Below are 21408 nucleotides of genomic sequence, written 5' to 3'. Positions count from 1 at the left end.
AACAGCAACAGTCTGAGCTTTGAAAAGACTGGGGGGGAGCTTTTTTAGCCCTCTGCTCAACTCCCAGGATCCCTACAGGTCCCCTTCTGTTTTCTCAGGAAAGTGAGAGGCAGGTTTAAAGAAATCCCACGTCTATCTCAACCTCTTTACAGTATCACTAGTTTTATTTCTGAAAATAGATCACTGTTTCAGAACTCCCCCCTTCTAATATCAAAGTTTTGAAGGGGTTTTGCTATGGGCACCTCAGATAATAGTTTGAGTCTTCTTATCTTGGAGGCTGAAGACTTTACATACTAACTACTTAGATCCTTCACAGGCTATATAAAAAGGGGGAAGATATTATTTCTCATAATTCTCATTCTAGATGCAAAAATAAACCAGAATTCTGTCCATTTCCCCCAAATTCCAAAACATACTAACTCACAGGAGAACATTTCAAAGACGTGTGAGACAGCAAGACCTTCATGACTGCATTATTGGTAGGATTTGAGCAACTACTTCACTCCTTGTACATTTGGAAGACAAAAATATACTTCCTTGTCTCTTTAAATTTCATCCATTTATCACAGCTGCAGAAAAAGCAATTAAGTGCAAATTGTTCCTCCGAGTTTTGGATACACCCTCATTGGTCCGAAGAGGAATCCCATGCACTCTTCAGTTTGCCAGTGTTTATACTTTCAGCAGCAATTTCAATACATTTTTAGAATTAGAGTGCTCCTTTATAATAACACTTTTAATTACTTGGTAAAAATCGACTTCTTGTTATTCCCTCAGCACACTAAGGTCAGGCTGGATGAAGCCATCAGCATCAAGCAGCTTTGGCATTAACAACAGAACAGTTATCAGACACATGGATGCAAATGTGACCAACTATACAACTACACTTTCTGGTTTTCCCCCTGAAGTTTCTTGTATATTTTACCTAATTTTGATGCTCAGATTTTTAAAAGTAAAAACACTATATATGAGAAGACCAGAAAAACCCTCCCCCTGCTCCCTGAGCAGCTGTACAGTGAGCTCACCAAATCTCCATATCGTGGGCCACACACACCAAAATAAAATCCACACCAAACACAGAAGCTGCCAAACCATTGTTTTTAAAAAATAAGTTCTCTGTTTTATTTTCCCAGAAAAGTTTTTTTTTCCCTCAGAGGTCTAGTTTCCATGCAGAGACAGAAAAACTGCACGCAGTGAGATACAAATTGTTTGCAAATTAAAATCGTGCAAGACTGCCACTACAGGCAGGCACGTCCAACTGAAAAGCCGAGCTGGAAAACGATGGCACACACTGTGGCAAATGTGGAGGGGGGATACAAAAGTCTTCCTCCCTACCACCCTGAATATGGATAAAAAAATATAAACAGGGAATATCAGCACTTTCAGGTGGGCAGGGAGAAGGAAATCCTCTTCACCCATTAAGGAAGCCACACAGATACACAGGACAGACAGAAGCAATGGTCGAACGACAGAACTATAATCACGGAATTACTAAAACACATCAGGTGCCTCAAAACAGAACTGTCATAATTTTTCACTCTCTTAGACACTGAGACTGATTTGTTGTTTGCTTTTTTTAAAATGAATGCATAAATCAAGTACTTTAATTACACAACAGCATGATAGATAGTTGTTCTTACGTCAAGGGATAATAAGCAGCTAGAATACTGGAAATACAACCTATACTCTCATTTTATAATCAATATTGTGTGACTAAATATTAAAGGAGGAAAGGAGACAAGGCATTTTCAGAAAACTAATGGGAATCAAATGCCTATATGTCCTTAAAATTACTCAAGAGTGAAGTCCTAGGCTTCTTTGAAAAATCCTAAACAAGATTTCACTACATCCAACCCTGCAAATGTTTGTACAGTGGCAGAGTGGTAAATACAAAAGTAAACAAATTCACCCATTTATTAATCCAAGATAGCAATTCAAAAGACATAATTCTGCCTTTACCCTCAAATACACAACCAAATGCACTGTCATTCCTAAGTCTAGAGAAAAAAAGAAGTGAATTCTCATTCAAATTCATTAAATAGCACAAGCCATAAAAATTTCCTAATTCCTGCCCGTTTGATTTGCATCTCAGTTACTCCATATCTTTTAGAAAGGCATGGATAAGGGATATAAAGGCTACAAGCAATGATTAATGTACTGCACCTCTTAACTAAGCCATCTCTGTAATTAATTGTCAATTGCTTTCTTGTTTGAATTTTTCTGACTTCCATCCATTGGATTTTCTCATATTTCTGTGTACTAGAACAGAGCTTTAACCAAGTACCTCTATTTCTGACATTTCTAAGCCATAACTTTTTCCAGATAAGCCCCACGACTGAGTTCTTTACGTTTTCTATCATTATGCTTGTTTTCTTAACAACAAATAATTCCCCCTGAACTCCCTCCAAATTTCAGCATACTTTGTAAACCGTTTGCCCCACGAGTCTTCACACGTTCACCCTCTCAATTCTCTCCCCCCAAAGTTTTGAACAATCAAAGGCAGAGAATAAAAGTGCACTCGGTCCATTTTAACAAAAAGAAATATCATTTGACTGTAGGCGTAAGTCTGCATTCAAAATTAAAACTTTTAAAATGCAAATTTGGCCTGTATGGTCATGAAGACAGGTAACAATGGGCTAATGTGAAGTAAAACAGGCAGTGGCTCTGCTCCATCTCCTGGAAACATTATTTCCCATAAGCATCTTTGATACAGCCCTTAACTTCTTGAATTTCTAACACAACAGTCATCAGAAAGCAATCCTAAAACGATTTTAAAATGGAATAACGAAAATGGTTTCACATAGATTCAGAACTTTAACACACAATTACCTTGAGGGAATACAACCAAAACCAAAATCAAATCAAATAAGGAAGCTTTAAATTAGCATAGCTTTACAACAGGATACTGCTTTTGTGTGTGTACACGTACTAAAGTCCTGTTGTCAACAGTTAGATGACCACACTGGTGGAGAATTCTAGGCAAAAACTAAGTTCTGGATTACAGCCAGCAGCACCCTAAAGGCACTGTTAACCCTGAAACCAGCAGCAACTGTGATAATTTTTCAGTTTGACAGGTGCTAAATACCATTGGATTTGATTATAATTCCATTTTTATTGTAGCTATTGCCCAATATTCCTGAAATGACCTTACAGTAAGATAATTATAATGAATAGCCTTAAACCAGTACTGTTCCAGCTGAACAATATATGGACCACTTCCCTTCAATAGGAACAAAGACACACACAAGAAAAAAGGAAGCCTGCACCTACTACAGTATTCCAAGAGCAGTGTTGGGATCAGAGTCCTCTCTTATCCCCAAGTGCTTTACCATTTTGTCCTATCTCATTTCCCCTGTAATTATTCATATTGCAGATGTGTTAATATTTAGGTTAATCCAAACCCATGTAAAGCTGACTTAGCTCTTATTGGAAACATTCCAAAAAGTCACAGAGCAAGAGAATAGTTCTACTACTCACTGTGGCATGGAGCTATTCTTTTTTAGTCAAGTCTCAGAGATGAGACAGTATCAAAGAAATCAAAAGCTTGTTTTAGTTCAAAGGAGTTGCCAAACTATCTCCTGGACAAAAAAGAAAAACATTTCTGAGAGACAGGAATCTCCTGGCAGGCTTCAAAATGGCAGCCTTGCTATAAACTGATGTTCCCAACCCAAAGGAATTTCTCTGGCACATGCAACACAACTCTGGAAGCACACAGAAAGATTAGGTCACCATAAGTTTCATGGATGAAGGGACATCCATCTGGATTGAGGAGAGAGAGCAATAAGCAAGCAACTGAGCAACAAAATATTGAGATCACCGAAAAGCAAGGAATTTTAAGTCAGTTTAACACACTGAAGCAGATTTAAGCACACTGGGAGTCCTCTACAGACAGCAACAGTAACAAGATGTGACATATAGAAGTGGTTTAATACTTCATATCATGTTTGGGACACAGAAGAATGGCAAAGAGTATTGTTCAGGCTTCTTGACCAAAATACTAGATGTCATCCACACCATTCTGCTTTCCAACACGATGTCTCCAACTCCAAGAACTTCCCATCTTCCTGCTCTGTAACCACCAAAGAATTTCGCCACCGTGACCACTTCCACACCAGCTCAACTCAACCACATGCAAAACCAGAACCTGAAGTTTTGAAAGGCTGACCAACATCTGCTAACAACTTTGGGGGTTTAGTATAAAGAAAGGCAGAACTGCATTCTTGCCCTCATTGAGCATTTTAAAGAGACATTTCTGTTGGCAATCTGCTGGCTATCTGAAAATTCGGGATGATCTACCAGTTAAAAACAGCTTAATATAAACCACCAGTCCAAACAAGTTTGCCTCTTGTATACTGCTACCACTCATCGACATGTGGTCTGTGCTTATAAATCAGAGTCAATGTGGGTCATTTGAAGCAACATTTAAAAGGCACAGTTTCAATTTCCCATCTGTCCTGTAAATTTTACCACTGAAGAATCACATTGCTATATTCCACTTCATGCCTTATGTCTGAAGAAAAAGGACAGAAGTGGATAACTGTGTTTCATTCAAAAGCAATATTCATTACTTTTAGTACATAAACCACTTATTTTACCTTGAATGGATTCATATTCATATTATATATAATTATTTGTCTCCAAACAGATGGCAGTTACTCAACATTTTGACAGTGGGGCTATGAATATACCCTTAAGCTAATATGAGAGTATATAAATTGTTATCAATTAAATGCCCATACTCCACAAACATGTCACAAACTCACAATAGCTTCAGTCCCAAACCAGGGCTGTGATTTTTGCACAGTACTCAAAACAATTGTCTATCCTTTCACAGAAAAATCACTTCCTTATCCCAGCAGGACAAAATTCAAAACATCTTCTATACTAAATAGATGCAGCAGCTTTTCAAATCCCTCACTGTAGATTCTGCAGCAAGTACTATTGAGATATATTGAGAAAATCTTGGTATCAACAAGCAGATAAAATACTACTCAGCATAACCATATAACTACTGCTCAGGTATACAGTGCAAATTAACTAAGACCCAGGTAATCTAATCAATTATATTGATAGAAACAGCTGCAAGTGATTTGCTCCCAAGCAAATGAACTGTTTGACAACACTGACACCAAGCGACTGATTTAAGGAAAATACAAACCACAACAAGAAGTGTCACAGCATTTCTCCTGCACACTGAAAGAGGCAAAGTCTTATGTTATCAAAACAAAAAAAATGTGAATACTTATTATGAGAGTTGACATTTTCACATAAGCTATGTATAAGTGACAGAATATCCAACATTAAATACATGTTAATAATTCAATTTAACCTTGATCTTGCAAGCACAAGTCAAAGACTTGATGCTTCAAAGTCTTACGCAATCTAACCTCAGAAATTCATTTCTAAAGAAGAAACAATTAGTGGCTTGAATGTACAGTCAGTATCAAATTCCATTAACTTATGGATTTAGCTCATTTTTCAAGTAAAAGAATGCAAACTGTACTTCTAAGCACTTCAATAGAAGTGCAACAATAAACTGTTACATGTTAATGCAAAATTCAACAGTCTGCTAAGCCTCACTTACTTGCTTTGCCTGTCCTCCTCTCTGCTGAGAAATCACAACACAGGCAGTCCAACATCATACGCATTAAACAGCCTTGTCACCCCTCCTGCTGCCTCACCTGACAACCCTGCACAAAGCACAAAACCCTACTGACAGGACAGGGAACTCCATCAAACACATCCCTTTTACCATCCACCGGGTTTATGTCCAGTATTCTATGTCTTCTTACCAAGCTTCCCAGTTCTTACCTGCTGACGTTTGTATGCCAAATAATCCAGATTTTCCAGATCTTTTCGAAACTTCTGGTAGGTTTTCTGTAGCTCAGATTTACTGGATACATTTCTTAAAGATTCAAATGTTCTTTGAAACTGTGATGGTTAAAAAAAAAAGAAAAAAGAAAAAATTGTAATTCACACAGTTGCTGTGTTTTACTTTGTATTAGGATTTTTTTCTACTAAATGCTAATGTTATGGAGCTGTGTCACCTCTAACCTTTTAGATATCTCTGCAGTTTTGTTTTGAAACTAATCACAGAATGCAAACCAATATGCCCTGTTCAGTTAAATGAAGTCCTCTAACTTCATAGGTCAGGCTTGCATAAGACAAAACACTGGCAATCAACACAACCTCTACAGGTGAGTTCTTTCTCTATGCCATGTTACAGGATAAAACATATATTCATATATATTTAAATACTTTTTTTTTCAACTAAGAAAAGTATATGAAACTTTATACAGGCCGTGAACTCCTCATTATATCAAGCCTACAAGTAGAATTTATATATTATATTATAAATATATTATATTTATATATTATGAAAGGGTGCTTCTTATCAAGAGTAATTTGAAAGACCGGATAATGACTGTCGGCCGTGTGCTCACATTCTGCACAAAAGCTGTGACAACTTTAATTATACTTCATTATAGATCTTACTTTTAGAAGTTAAAACTTCTTTCATATCACAGAATATGCTAAGCTGGAAGGGACCCACAAGGATCGAGTCCAACCCTGCACAGGACCATCCCCAAGAGTCACACCCTGTGCCTGAGAGCATCATGCAAACACTTCTTGAACTCTGTCACTTGGTGCCATGACCCCTGCCCTAGGGAGCCTGTTCCAGTGCCCAGCCACCCTCTGGGGGAAGACCCTCTTTCCAATATCCAACCTAAACCTCCTCTGACACAACTTCAGGCCATTCCCTGGAGTCTGTCACTGGTCATCACAGAGCAGAGCCCAGTATCTTCCCCTCACAAGGAAGTTGCAACTGCAGTGAGGTCTCCCCTCAGCCTCATCTTCTCCAGTTGAACACACCAAGTGCCCTCAGCTGTTCCTCATATGGCTTTCCCTCAAGGCCCTTCCCCATTTTCATTGCCCTGCTTTGTACACTCTCTAATGTCTTAATATCTTTCTTATATACTACCTGTGCCCAAAACTGCCCCAATGTTGCAGGTGAGGCCTCCCCAGGTCAGAGCAGAGCAGGACAATCCCCTCCCTGGCCCAGCCGGTGATGCTTTGCCCGATGCCCCCCAGGACAGGGTTGGCCCTCCCGGCTGCCAGGGCACTGCTGACTCATGGACAACTGGCCATCAACCAGGACCCCCAGGGTCCTTTCCTGGCACTTCTTTCCAGCCTCTCCTTCCCCAGTCTGTCCATACACCCCGGGTTGGCCCATCCCAGGTGCAGAATCCAGCACTTCCCTTGTTGAGCTTCCTCTGGTTGGTGATTGCCCAGTTCTGGGATCTGTCCAGGTCTCTCTGCAGGGCCCCCCTGCCCTCGAGGGAGTCAACAGCTCCTCCCAGTTTTGTGTTGTCTGCAGACTTGCTCAGTGTCCCTTCCAGTCCTGCATCCAAGTCACTGATGAAGATGTTGGAGAGCACAGGCCCCAACATGGAGCCCTGCAGAACCCCACCAGTGACAGGTCACCAGTCTGGTGTCCCCCCAGTGATTGTCACCTTCTGTGCTCAACCCATGAGCCAATTGCTCACCCACCACACGGTGTGTTTATCCAGCTGTGGGCTGGACAGTTTGTCCAGAAGGATCCTGGGAGAGACAGGATCAAAAGCTTTACTCAAATCCAGCTGGCTTCTCTTGATCGGCTAGGTGGGTTACCTTGCCATAGAAGGAAATCAGGTTGGATAAGCAGGACTTTCCCCTCATGAAGCTGTGCTGGCTGTGAACAATGACTGTCTTTCAGGTGTTTTTCAATACTTCCCAGAATAATCTTCTCCATAACTTTTCCAGGCACTGAAGTGAGACTGACAGGCCTCAATCACAGTAGCAGTAATTTCTGGGGTCCTGCTTCTGGTCCTTCTTGAAAATCAGGACAATGTTTGCCAGCTTCCAGTCATCTGAGACCTCTCTGGATTCCCAAGACCACTCCAAAATCATCGAGAGGTTTTCCGATGACATCAGCAGCTATTTGACGATTCTGGGACGAATCCCAGCAGGCCACATAGATTTTCAGGGATTCAGCTGGAGCAGTAGATCCCACACAATTTCAGGGTCGACTGGAAGTGTCTTGTTCTCACACTTATGGTCCTCCAGCTCAGGGCACTGAGACCCCCTTGGTCCATCATCCATGTTGAAGACAGAGGCAAAGAAAACACTAAACTCCTCTGCTGTCTGGGAGGTGAACATCCTGATCCTGGAACAGGCCAATGATATTTCTATACTGCCTATTTCCATTAATATATTTGAAAAAACTCTTTTTATTGTCTCCCACATTTCTGCTCGCATACACTATTGTTAAAAATAGGACTGATATTTTTCAAAGAGATGCACAATACCAGCCCACCTGTAGGACCTGTAACAAAGAGGCAAAGATTTGTGTGGGAGGAGAATTGGAGGTCCAGCTTCCTTTCTACCTTCAAGGAAATCATGAACCTTCTCTGATTTTCTCTGTTTCCCTATCTGTAAATAGTCTTTTTCACCTCACAAGTATGTGACAGCTGCAAAGCTCTAAGCAGTTCAGAAATATTTTGTTATCACAGTGATTACCATCAGGAGCAAGTCTATAAACGTTTATTTATTTACATTTATATAATCAAGAAGAACTACATATCTTGTAAATCCTCCAAAACAGTGACTTAGCTTACTGGTTACAGGCCCTGTAGATGAATTACCCACTGTAAGCTCACATGTGGTACTGATGTTCAGGGAATGAGGCAGAAGACCAAAAGTAATGGACTGCTTTCCAGTCAGTTCTGGAAAACCAAGCACTTCAGAAGTAACTACAGCAACCACTTCTCTATACCTTTGCTAAAACTACAGTCACTGAATTGGAAAAATGAACAACAGCAGCAGAAGGGAAAGAAAAAAACCAAAGCCAAACCTCTACTCATCTTCAGTCCCTTCAGTCCCCCCTTACAGTCAGCAAGCTGACTACAGAACTGACAGCTAGCACTGATCATAGATGTAGAGTGCTCCAGTGTGACCCATTCCATGGGCATTTGACTGAGCTCAAGCCCAAGCTGTATATGCTGTTGAACAGCCACTAGGTAATTCCTCTTTGAGGATAATAAGCAGCTGCAGTAGATTTTCACTGATGATTTACAACACACACCCTGGAATCATCAGGCAAGGTAGCATTTCATGTTTGCCACGCTGCAGTCTTCATTTCAGTCTCACTGCTCTCATAACCAAAAATCAAGTTAAGGCAGTGTTTATAGCTATTTGTAATTTATTTTACTCTACCTCCTTCAGCACCACTAGAGGTTAACTGGAGACTTTCTAGTTGCATTTGAAGTGTTTGCTGCCAAAAAATGAAAGAAAGCTTTCTCACCCAAAGTATACGTTCCTGAATTCTGTTACAATAGGGGTGACAGAACAGAAACGCCAACACAAAACTGCAAGACTCTCTATTTTTTTCCATTTGGCTTCATTATCTTCCACTTTTTGTATGATTTGTTGTTTTCAGATTTTCTCTCTGCCTCAGAGTTGATTTCCAAGCCTTGCATTTGCAGTGCTTGCTTTCATCAATTCCCACTCCTGGCTATTCCCTTAGGTTGAAGTAAATTTAATTACAACTGAGTACAGTTTAAGGTGACCAAAAGCTATCCATAGTGCTCCACAGTGCTCCCACTTTATAAGTGTGTAAGAAGCTACTCAAAATATACCTGTAAAGTTTGTCATACACCCTCTGCTTCAAACTATGACATGTTTCTCCAGAAATTAGCCCAAAGCTGCTGCACCCTCTTGAGGGGTTGAATAAAACAGGGATAAGGTCTCTAATGATTCCCAAACTCACTAAATTGATGTATGGTCCAGTCTTTTTTGGAGGTTTCTTCCTTTTTTTTTTATATAATCATCAACATGTTAGACAACAACACAGCTGTAGAATCATCATCATCCTTTTAAGAATGTACTTAATCCCATAGCTTCAATTCTTCATTTGGCAGGAGTTCTACTATCAAGCTCACTCACTTTCTTATGTCCTGAAGCAACCTAAACATTAATAATGCATTTGGCTCTCTGGAAAGAGACGTAAGAACCAGCACAAGCAAATACAAACCAAATGTGTTGTATGTGTAACTCCAAGGGCAACGCTCTTCAAAAAAATAGAAGGGTAACTGCCAGGACATCCACTGAGAAGTTTGTCTTTAGATGAAAGGGAAAAACTCTTTTTTACTCAAAAGTAAATAAAAAACCAAGCCATTTTCAGAAAACACACATATGCTCTTTTCACTGCCACCAACAAGAAATCAAAAAAGGGCCTTGGCATACAAAGGTTATCAGCACATGTTAAACTTAAAACCACATCTGGATCTTTCTGCGTCATTCTCATATCAGTGTGAACCACCACTGGTGGGGTGAATGGCAAGAAAACCTCTCTTATCTCTACTGTCTAGAGGTGAAAAGAAATACTAGTTTGTTTTTTTTCCTCTCACCAATAACCAAATGTCAATAACCATATGAGATTCACTCATACCCTTTTTCGCCTGTCACTTTTTCAAAGTGCTTTGAACAGTTTCTGAAAGCTGAGAAGTAGCAGTCCTTTACTACTTTTGCTCTCTGTGGCACTACTGGGTAACTACCTGGACTGATTTTATCTCTATGATTTAATCAGAGCTGCTTCTGTTTGTGAAGTTACCATAGATAACTTCGTAGCACAGATACTGCACACACAATTTCATAACTTAAACAGAAGAACATTATATTCCATTCACAAACATTACAGCATTCCTTTCACACGAAAAAACCCCAAAACCAAAAAGTGTAGGACTAGAGCCAAGTACCCTGGCACTTCCTGTAGTCTCACAACTCACTGTGATGTCAAAAAACAGACATGAGCTCTGACTGCAGTTTCTCCTACAGTAAAGCCAACTAAGAGCTGAGAATCCTCTGTTGTCTTTACGAGCTCCTGATGTAGTCATTTTGATTTTTTTCTCCACTATCCCTCCACATACATTCAGGAACCCTGGAACAACTTCTCTTCTGTCATATGTAACAAAAATGAGACAATGAGTTCAAAGAGAAGAGGCTTCTGCACTACCCAGGTTGGAGCTTGCTCGGTCTCAGGTGGACAAAATTCTCTAATGGCATTCCCTTGGCAATCCTGAGAACCTCAACATGAGCCATGAAAATTAATGGCTTCCTAGCTAAAGAAGAGGCCAGGCCACAAAAATGTGAGATTATAAACATGCAGTGCAAAGTGTTTCATTGCTTACAATTCAGAAAGGCGGGAGGAGACATCATTAAATACAGAATACAAAGTCATATTCCCGGCAAAAACTTTACAATCTCCACATCAACAGCAAGAGGTGTGGGAGGCAGCAGACACTGTTTCTGCAGTCTGTGCAAGATGCTGTTTGACAAACCACACACCTTTAATGTCACTTGCCTGGGAGTCCAGCTAAGTTATAAGGACGATGTAATCAAATGGCCTGCTGTACATCCTTTACTTAGTCCCCTTCTGCATACTTGGTTCAGATTTAGGGCCAATGCTACAAAACGCCAATCTGTTATTCAAGAATAAGGAGAAATTACTCTTTTCTGCTTTGTCCAGAGCTGCAGAAGTGAAAGAGTACTTGTATTTCAGAATATCAGTGCTATCATCTTCCACTGTGCGATAGCATTGAACTATTTTTTCTATTGGTGAAATATTTCTCTTCATTTTCACATGGATTAATACAAGTTGAATTAAGGACAAAAAGCAACTTTTACTTCCATTCTGACGTAAGGAAGCTGTTCGTTGAAAAATACCTTCCTGTTTTAATAATGTACCGGTTCTTTAAAAGACTAAATTACACAAAATGTACTATTTTAAATTATTCAGAGATGTGGTTGAAAAAAAAACATTCAAAACCTCTCAAACTCCAATTACAGAACACACATACTTATGAGAAAATAGTTGCTCTCCCCATATTTTGCTGTAATGGAACGGGCAATGTGCCTCCTTTGTAGAGACTTATGGAGAGCAGTTCACATAGCTTTTTCCATTCAGAAAATATCAGATGATTTTGCTCTCATTTTAAGCAGGTCTGAAGACATGCATTTAGACGATAAAGCAGACACTGTTTGTTCTGCATGCATTTCCTCATTTCTGCCTCCCAAAGCAAGAACAAGTTACAAAATAAATTTCTCTAGATCAGAATGATCTGTGCATGCTTGAGATACAAATAACTGTTGATCAGACAAGCCATTCTACTGACTTCATTGCCATACTACCAATAAATAATGTGCCAAGATGATTTCCCAAGATTATTTTCCCAGCCTAGAATTTGCCTTCCAATATTAGCACGCTATAGAAGGAAATTTCAGAACATCACTTCCACATTATTCTCTTATAAGCACCGCGCTTCAGTGGTAACTGTTGCTGCAGAAGCAAAACACAGTAATAAACACTCAAGGAAACCATTTAGCAATGTCCTCTCCTTGATTGCTTCTAAGAGTCGACTGCAGTGGGGTCCTAGTCACTGACTGGAGCACGCAGGCATTTGCACAGTCCAAGTAATTATTTCAAATAGGCCTCTGCTTGTCCAATATCCCACCTTCCAACTCTCTCAAAATAATTTTCAAACTTCATCACCAGACACAACATGGATTTCTCACACTCAGTCGTGCTCCTGATGACTTCAAGTCTTCCATGTTAACCTGTGTCACAATCACCTTTGTGTCATAGGTGCTTATAATTTATTTCATCTGGAATTTATCATCTCACAGCTTGACAATGATTTATTTTTATGAGTTACAAAGCAGCAGCCAAGAGGCTCCTATAGCAAGCACAGAAGTGGATCCAGGTTCCTGTTGCACTCAAAAGGACACTCTGAAAAGCCTAACTCTTAAAAGTAATTCTTTGGAAGCTGCTTTTCCTCTGTTATTTACTCCACATTTCAGAGAGCCACAGAATTTGCAAAGTGCAATGATAAACACTGCAGCCCTGATTAAAAACAACTGCATCCCATGTACCATAGACCAACGTCCAATTAGCAGCAAGAATCCATTTCTGTTGATTAATGAGAAAATAAATAGGAGTATAAACCAAAGGAGAAGCCAGATCTTCTCCAGAAAGACTCCTGTCACCTTCTTAACACTCCTTATGTTCAGAGATTTCTCTTGCCATGGTACTGGGAAGGCAGGAAGAAGGTAGAATTTAATCTGGCTACTGCCATAAAAGACAATAATAAAGGTTTCTGTAAATACATTAGCAAAAAAAAAAGGAAGGGTAAAGAGAATCTCCATCCTCTGTTGGATGCAGAGGAAAACAGGGACAAAGTACAAGGAAAAGTCTGAGGTACTTAACACTTTCCTTGCCTCAGTCTTTAAAAGAAAGACCAGTTGTTTTCCAGACAACCCAGGCCCCTGAACTGGAAGGCTGGGATGGGGAGCAGAATGAAGTCCCCACAATCCAAGGGGAAGTGTTTAGCAACCTGCTCCACCACTCAGACACACACAAGTCTATGGGCCAAGCTGATCTGCTGGAGGTTGGAAGGCTCTACAGAGGGATCTGGACAGGCTAGATCAATTAATCACAGCCATGGGAGTTGAACCAAGTCCCTACACCTGAAGTCTCTGTAGGCCTGAGATGACTTACCTCTCTTCTTCTATGTAATCATACTGTGTTCTGCTCAAAAAATGTTTAATGCTGATGAATACTCTGCAGAAAAGGGAGGAACAGACAGCACTGGGCTCACAGTGTCAAAGTTCACAAGTTGCTTCTTATCTGTAATCATTCTCTTTTTTTTTATTTCCTGGCAAGAGTTTTAAATAACTCTAAGCAAGCATTTTATAAAGATCACGCTGTCTGAGGCTTTAATGAAAAATATGAAGACTTAAACAGTAAATCTACAAGCATGACAAGAAGAGGAAAGAGGCAGATAAAACATGTTGGCTCAGCATGATCTGAAACCAATTAGAGAAAGACAGACTGCCAATGCTCCTTGAATTAAATTCTCAAAACTTGTTATCTTCCTGTGTGCTCTCCTGATCAATAAATTCAAGCAATTCCATTAGTCTGTTAATTCACTTAATTAAACAATATCGAGCATTACTAACCATAATGAATGAGCTGTAATACAGCTCTGAATCCAAGGGCATGAGATAGCCCTTTGTCTGACTACATTTTTCACAATGCAGTTGTTTTATTAGAGATTTCAAACTCTAAAATAGGTATGGAAACTCAGATACAAACAGCTATTTATTTAAACTCTTCCCTGGTTAAAAAAAAAAAAAAAAAGTTGTTTAAAGAAGCAAAACCTTTCTTATTGGTGTGATGTATTTTTATTTCTTCAGTGTACTCTAAAACGATCTTGCTGTTTGCTCTGCACTCTCATGCTCTTAAAAGGCTCTAAATTCCACAAATGGCCAAAAGTGGACTGTGCCAGAATGTGATCAGTCACAGAGAGTTTGTACTGGCATCTAAGATGCATCATTTACACACCCATTTATTCACGCTTTGCTTGGTGAAGATTCCATAGAATTCATAAAACAACCAAAATTCTCTCTGCTTTTTTAGTGAAACTGCTACAAAAGGCTCAGATCTTGTTAACAAATGTATGTTTATGAACATGCAGAATGAAATTCCCTCCAGGATTACCAAAATCTTTCAAACTGACTGACCTGTTATTTCTACTTTTAAAATGTCACATTTCAGTATTTTTGTGACAAAAATATTCAGCATTTTCAGCATCATATTCTGTTTCATATAAAGACTTTATTACACAGATGTCAAAACCCACCCAAAGTCCGAGTCAAATGTACAGAAAACAATCCTCTTAGAGGCTACATAAACTGGCAGGAGGTACCTGACAGTCGATACATAAGCAGATAATAAACAGACTATTAAATAAATAAAAGACATTAGATAGATAAATAGATAATGCCCCTCAAAATACTTTTATACTGAGTAAGATCTAATTAATACTTTACAGGGTTCTTTGATGATGCTGAACCACTTTCTTCCATTTTATACATGCAAGCAAAAAGTTCCTTGGTTAGAATTTTTATGTCTTTTATTCTAGTATTATTTCATTTATTTACTTTAATAATTTAAAATTAACTTTAGCTCGGTCCTTTATAATGTCATTTTACTCTATGAAAATTATAGAGCTCAGAGATATAGAAATAAAAGGCAATGAAATTTCTCATCTCTTAAATTATAACAGCCATAACACTCATATCTGAAGAAGAGGATAATGTGGTTAGAAGTATTAAAATTTTAGAACAAATGCGAAGAAAAACAGCTAATGGTTTTTAAAGAGAGTTGATTTTCAAGGCATGTGAACATGCAAAAATCAAGAGTATTAGAGCTGATACAGCAAAGACAAGGTCTCCTTTCACACTGCAGTCACTGTGAATACAATGTCTTTTTGTTGGAGCAAGTCCACATTGAAGACAATTTGAATTCCCAAGGGAGTTTTAAAGTATAATGATTTAAGTTAAGGCTTTAGAAAGGAGTCAAGTTGAAATTCATTAAAATATTTAATTGCGTTCAAATCTGGCTGAGTGAGCCATGACCAAAAGTCATTAGAAACGGAAGGATGTTCAATAGCATACGTTGAAATTCTCTTCTAAGGCGATTTCCTAATTAGATGTCAACATAAAAAGACACCATTACAGCCAACACCACTGTTGGCAAGTTCAACAGCCAGGGCAGAGACTAAATAAACATGGAAAATGTAACAGCTCCAAGAACTAGGGTGAGTCTTTTTTACACAGGCATTATGGAGAGTGTTACGCCACACTAATTTATTCTAAGAGGTCATTGACAAATTCAGTTCTCACTCCTATTAGGAGAACTGAATTAAAGTATGGGAGAAGATGACAATTTAACTGCACTCTTTGCAGTGCTGGAGTTTTTCCTGAATGATACTTTGCATTCTTTCATAATTTTCAGTTTTTGTTTGTTTTCATTTTCAAATGGGAAGCCTGACGTGAATTATACAGCTGTTTGGAAATACTGGAACTCTAGCAAAGAAAACTACCTAATTTTAGTTCTCTCATGTAAAACATACTGAGAAGATCTTTAGAAGGGTGCATCTAGGATTATGAAAATATGTATGGAAAATGTGATAGGCTACCAATGAAAAATATCTTAATTAGGAAAATTTACCACAAAGAATACAAGAGACACTGGCCACCTCTCTTACAGCTGTCAAACTTAATACATATACAACATATAAGCTGCTGCAAGGCAGTGTTTATTTAGCCTGTACTGCATCTCTAACAATTGTCAGCAGTGGATCTTTCAAACACAGTATTGAAATCCACACAACGTTGGTTTATCAGGAAATACTTTTCCTACTCTGATTTGGAGCCAAATTTTCATTCTCTTGCCCTCACTAAACTGAACTTGTTCAACATGGTCCCCTTTAAGTCAGTGGGTCCTCTTGTGGCATGAGGCATTATTAGAGATAGCACTGATTATTCACCTCTGCCCTGAAATATTAGGAAGTCAACAGAAATCTGTACTTTTATCAGTTTGTCAGACATTACTGAAGGTGTTTGGGGTAAAAAAAAAGTAAAAGGAAAACAAAAACAGGACAATTCCTTACTCTTCCGAGCAAAGACACACACCAGGTGGAATGGAATAAGCAGCCAGAGAAGAAACTCATTTCTGTGTTCAGGATGCATAATGCTGGCAAGATGAAAATCAGTGTTCAAAAAAGGAAGGAAGCCTGCTCACATGGGACACGACCACTGGTAAGTTTTATATGGAAGAGAAGGCAGAAGACATCCCTTCTGTATAAAGGGAGCCAGGTGGACAAAATACGACCCAAAACATCACTGTAGTGATATGTAGTTGTGAAACACGTTATTCCTTTGAGCGAAAAAATAAAGTGACTTTTAGTGAATATTTTCTACTGCACAAATTTTAAAGCTTTGCCAACATTACGACTTTCTAGTCCTCTGTCTGCAGTATACAAATACATATCTGGAGCTGGGGAGTTGTCAGACAAGCTTCTCACCCATCATCTCTCTCTCCTTTCAGCTGATCTCTTGCACAAAGTGACAGTCTCTGTCACAGAGACAGACCCTTACATACTCAGTTCTTTCCCTCTGTAAATATCCACATAAATTTCCCACCTTTAAGATTCTCTACAAATAAATTACTCCCTAGCTCTGCCACAAACATCAAGAAGGCTTTGTGCATCGAAAGTAAATAAGAAATAAAACAAAGAAATAAAGTTAAAATACAACTGTATGGATAACTACAGTTGGGGATACGTATCCATATAGTATGGATACTTCCCCAGATCAAGTATGTTGAGCTACATGCAGAAGACTTTTTTTTTTGGTCCATTCCACAAATTTCATCCGGAATCTACATTTGCCCCAAGTGCCAAAGTGTTACGTGCACGAGACCTGCAATTCTCAAGCACAAAAGGAATTTTCAGTGCAGGAAGAACCATCAGCAGACCTGTGGCTAAAGGGAGCCTGTGTTAAGCCAGCCTTTACTCACCACAGTCAAATGCTGCAGTAAATACACCACATCAACCATGTCGGCCAGAACGAGCAGCCTTGTGACAGCCGCGAGCAGGGAGCGCGCTGCCGGGACAACGGCCTGCCTGCGGGGCAGGGAGCAGGGATCGCTGGTGAACGCCTCTGCTGACACCTTCAGGGCTTGACCTGCAAAAGGAACACATACACATAGGCTGCATTGCAACACTCAGGGGGGAAGAAATCGTTAAAGCTCCATCAGGTACCTGGCAAGTCACTTGGCATCTCCTTGTTGCCCTAATGCCTTGAAATGAAGGCCAATTATTATAGATCATGCAGGATGTGCCACATTTTGAATGGTGTTCCCTTTTTGTTCTACTGAATCATTTAATTCTGAAATAATTCCCTTGGCCTTCACTACTCTTAACCATACACAACAAAGCCAGGGGCAATATGTTAAACTTCTCTAGTCACTGCTTGTTCTATTACTGTGTACTTTGGTGTCCTTGCTATTAAATAATTCCTGGTCACAGAAGGGAATCAAATATTGTTCTCCTCATTACAAATATAAGTTAATGGAATGAAAACTTCATAGACTCAAACATCTGACTGACACGAAATACGTGAAATCGATGCCATGCAGCTATTGACTGTGCCAGTGGACAGCAATATACTGCTCCCCAACGTGAACTTCTAATTAAATTTAACTAAATTTAACAATAACAACAGTGACAAACACCCAAGTTTAATAAATACATTCACACCTAGTTCAGTCGTGCATTAGCCTCAACTATCATTAGCCAGTATACATTAGCCAATAACCCACTATTACTGACTCAGAATAACCAGCCAGGAGTGTCTCTGTGCACAGTAAAAGTGGTCCAAACAAAGCTGACCAGGAAAGCAGAGCTACAGATTGGAAAGGAATTGCCTAATTAGGAAGGAGTGAAAGTGCTCAGTTGTGAGAAGCCCAGACAGGAGTGAATGGTAAGCCTGTGAGTTAGCAATTGAATGGATCAGGAAAGAAGTGAGATATAGCTCAGCTGAGGACAGGAAACAGTGCTATTGCCAGGAATATTTAATAAAAGTTGGGAACAAAAAACAAAATTCTGACAGCACAGCAGCTCCTCAGAAACCTCTAATGTAATGTTTTCCCCCTCCCACAAACACGAGGCTGAACTGCATATTCACAGGCCACACATGTGATTATTTGCCGAGGCCTCTGCTATTGTGCCTTCCAGAAGACAATGGCTGTATGGATTTGTATGTCTCTCAAGCACCTGAGACACTTCAAAACTGCAAATAGTCCCAAAATCTGAAAATAGTACCCTTTCAACATGGATATCCTTAGCCACAAAGATGATTCAGGGACCAGAGCACCTGTCATACGAGGGAAGGCTGAGAGAGCTGGGAGGCCAGAGCTGTTGAGGCCAGAGAAAACTCAGGGGGATCTCACCAGTCTGCACAAACACCAGAAGGAAGGTGAAAAGAAGATGGAGTCAGACTGTTCTCAGTGGTGCTCAGTGACAGGGCAAGAGGCAATGAGCACAAACTGACACACAGGAGACATTTCATCTAAACATCGGAAAATGATTTGTCACTATGAGAGTGACTCAGCAGGGGCACAGGCTGACCAGGAAGGTTGTGGAGTCTCCATCCTGGGAGATATTCAAAACCTGACCGGGCATGGTCCTGGGCAGACTGTGGGCCCTGCCTGAGCCAGGGCATTGGACCACCTGACCTCCAGAGCTCCCTTCCACCCTCAACCATCCTGTGATTCTGTGAGCAAAGACAAAACCAGAAGGGTCTGAATATGATCAGCCCCTTAGAAATGAGTTGGACATAAACTGGGATGGCCAGTAGAACAAGTATAAAAATCACAACCCTAAAACAGAGCTATGAGATGTAGGCTAGGCAGATAGGAGCTAGAAGTGCAAACAGCAGAAAATGACAGCTCCAACAACAACATGACAAGAACTTTCTTAAAATACAGTGAACAGCATGACAGTCTGATGCAATTTCATCTATTTTTATGGTAATTCCCATCAAATGAATATTATTCCATAATTACATTTGTCACAAACAATGACACACAAAAAATGCCCTTTTAGTGGCACAAATAGGGAATTGGAAAGGTGGTAGTATTTATAATATTTCAACTATTTTAGACAATCAAATGCAAAGCAATTCAAAGAATCGAAAACAGGCTATATCATAACTACACAATTATTGGCAGGCAGATATTTCCAAGACTCTTTTCAGCACACACACATAGATGACTCCCAAAGTAAATGGTGTTCTACCATTAGCTAATCAGCTATTGACAGCTACTGCTGTGCCAAATGACTGCCACTTACACACATGCTCACAAAAATCTCTGCTTAGGCACAAGGAAAGGTAAAATCATGGTTCAGTCACAGGTAGAAAACAGTTGGAGGATTCATGCACTTTATCCATGTCCTGGGTTACACAAAAATTCTAGTATCAGCCTTTCCTTCTCTCTCTTCTCCAAATAGGCCTCTTTGGTTTTTTGGTGTTCAGCCTTCTTTAAAGAGAGTGAAGTGCTAATGATTAATGACTCCAACACTCGACCACCTGCAGTGACTGCCCAGGTGCTTGTAAGAGACTGGACTCTTATTGTTAAAGGCTCAATCAGCCCTGTGCTTTGCTAACAATTTGCAGAGTGGCCATCCAGGCCAGGAGCTGAAGCTGCACATCCAAAACCTCAGGCTATAAACTGGGTGTTAAACAAGATAAGGAAAGCAACAAACTTGGACTTGATCATCTCAGAGGTCTTTTCCAACCCCATTGGTTCCATGAAACTCTGCAAGGTGGGGTAGTGCTTCTTTTTCCTTACACAGATGACTCAGCTGAGATAACTCCCCAGAACATTCATACCTGGCCTGAAGGGATGCATCTCTTGTTGATAAGCCACAATCAGCCAAAATGGACTCAGCTGCACTGAAATACGAGACAGCTGCAACATCTTAGAAGGGTCAAAGACTCCTGTAGTATCCCTGACTCACAGTATTATATTATCCAGTGTAAAACTCCTCAGCCCAGGGGAGATACTGGAGGTGCTCCCACCTGAACCTGAGCACGTGTAACTCTGAGTTTTCGGGCTTCCCTGCCCACCTGGGGCCTCCACACCACCGTGATGGATCTGGACTGCGAGCGACACTTTGAGCAAAGAACATGGAAATTGCACCAACAAAGTTTCACCGCTGGATCCAACGGGTGTCTTGCAGGTCCTTCCAGTCGCTTGAGTGTTCCCAGCCCTGTGCTGACTCCTGTCCCAGTTTCTCCTTATCGATTGGTTTAACCCAGTTTTATCAGTATTGTTATCAGCATTCTTCTTGGTGAAGAGTTATTGTTTCACTTACAGCCATATTTGGTGTCTCTCTTCAACCAGGGGCATTGAATCTGAGGGAGGAGACTAATGTCTGAGGTCTCCCCCCCTCCAAATTATCTCCGACCAAGACAACCCAGCACCAAAAACGTCCGAAAACTTCCACAGAAATTCCTTTCAAAACAAGTCAACCATAATCCTGTTAGCAGTCAGCTGACAGCTTGTGCCAGGCCGGCAGCAGGCATTGTGCCCGTAGTGAGACTGCAGCCACACGCTCTTGGTTTAGGCAAGATCAACAGAACTATGCTGTCTTATTTCTTTGAATAGATTGTCTTTTTTGTGCTAAATCTAACAATCACATTACTCTCTCTTCTATATGTATTTACAACTGGCTTTCTCCTCTCATTTTTTTTGTTATTATTTTTAGCTGCAGCAGTGTGAAATCCTCATGGAATGCAGCGAATTTTATGCCATTCTTGTGTCCTCCCACAAGGAGGTATTGTTGCCAAGAAAGTCCAGTCACCCACTCCTGTGAACTGCACCATTAGAGGCTGGTGGATTTACAGTTCCAGAGAAACACAGTTGTCAAAAGGAGCTCATTTACTAAGGGAGTGAGGGACATA

At 40.1% G+C, this 21408-nt stretch overlaps 1 protein-coding gene across 5 annotated transcripts in view; it reads right to left on the bottom strand.

The window, feature by feature from the left end:
- LOC135417807 (catenin alpha-3-like) overlaps positions 1–21408 on the bottom strand; it is a 61402-nt gene that overhangs the window by 3030 nt on the left and 36964 nt on the right. For 4 of the 5 annotated variants that reach the window (XM_064662307.1, XM_064662308.1, XM_064662309.1 and 1 more), the window contains 2 exons: positions 17459–17625; positions 5809–5928 (listed from right to left, as the gene is read on the bottom strand). In XM_064662307.1, coding sequence (XP_064518377.1) covers positions 5809–5928; positions 17459–17625 — 287 coding nt within the window. Of the gene's footprint in view, positions 1–3344; positions 3576–5808; positions 5929–17458; positions 17626–21408 lie in introns of those variants that run through there. The other variant, XM_064662310.1, reaches the window with a different exon arrangement.

The sequence above is a fragment of the Pseudopipra pipra genome, chromosome 8 (assembly GCF_036250125.1).
Source record: "Pseudopipra pipra isolate bDixPip1 chromosome 8, bDixPip1.hap1, whole genome shotgun sequence".
Lineage (NCBI taxonomy): Eukaryota > Metazoa > Chordata > Aves > Passeriformes > Pipridae > Pseudopipra > Pseudopipra pipra.
Note: the sequence above shows the minus strand (reverse complement) of the source record. Positions and strands in the feature narration are given on the sequence as shown.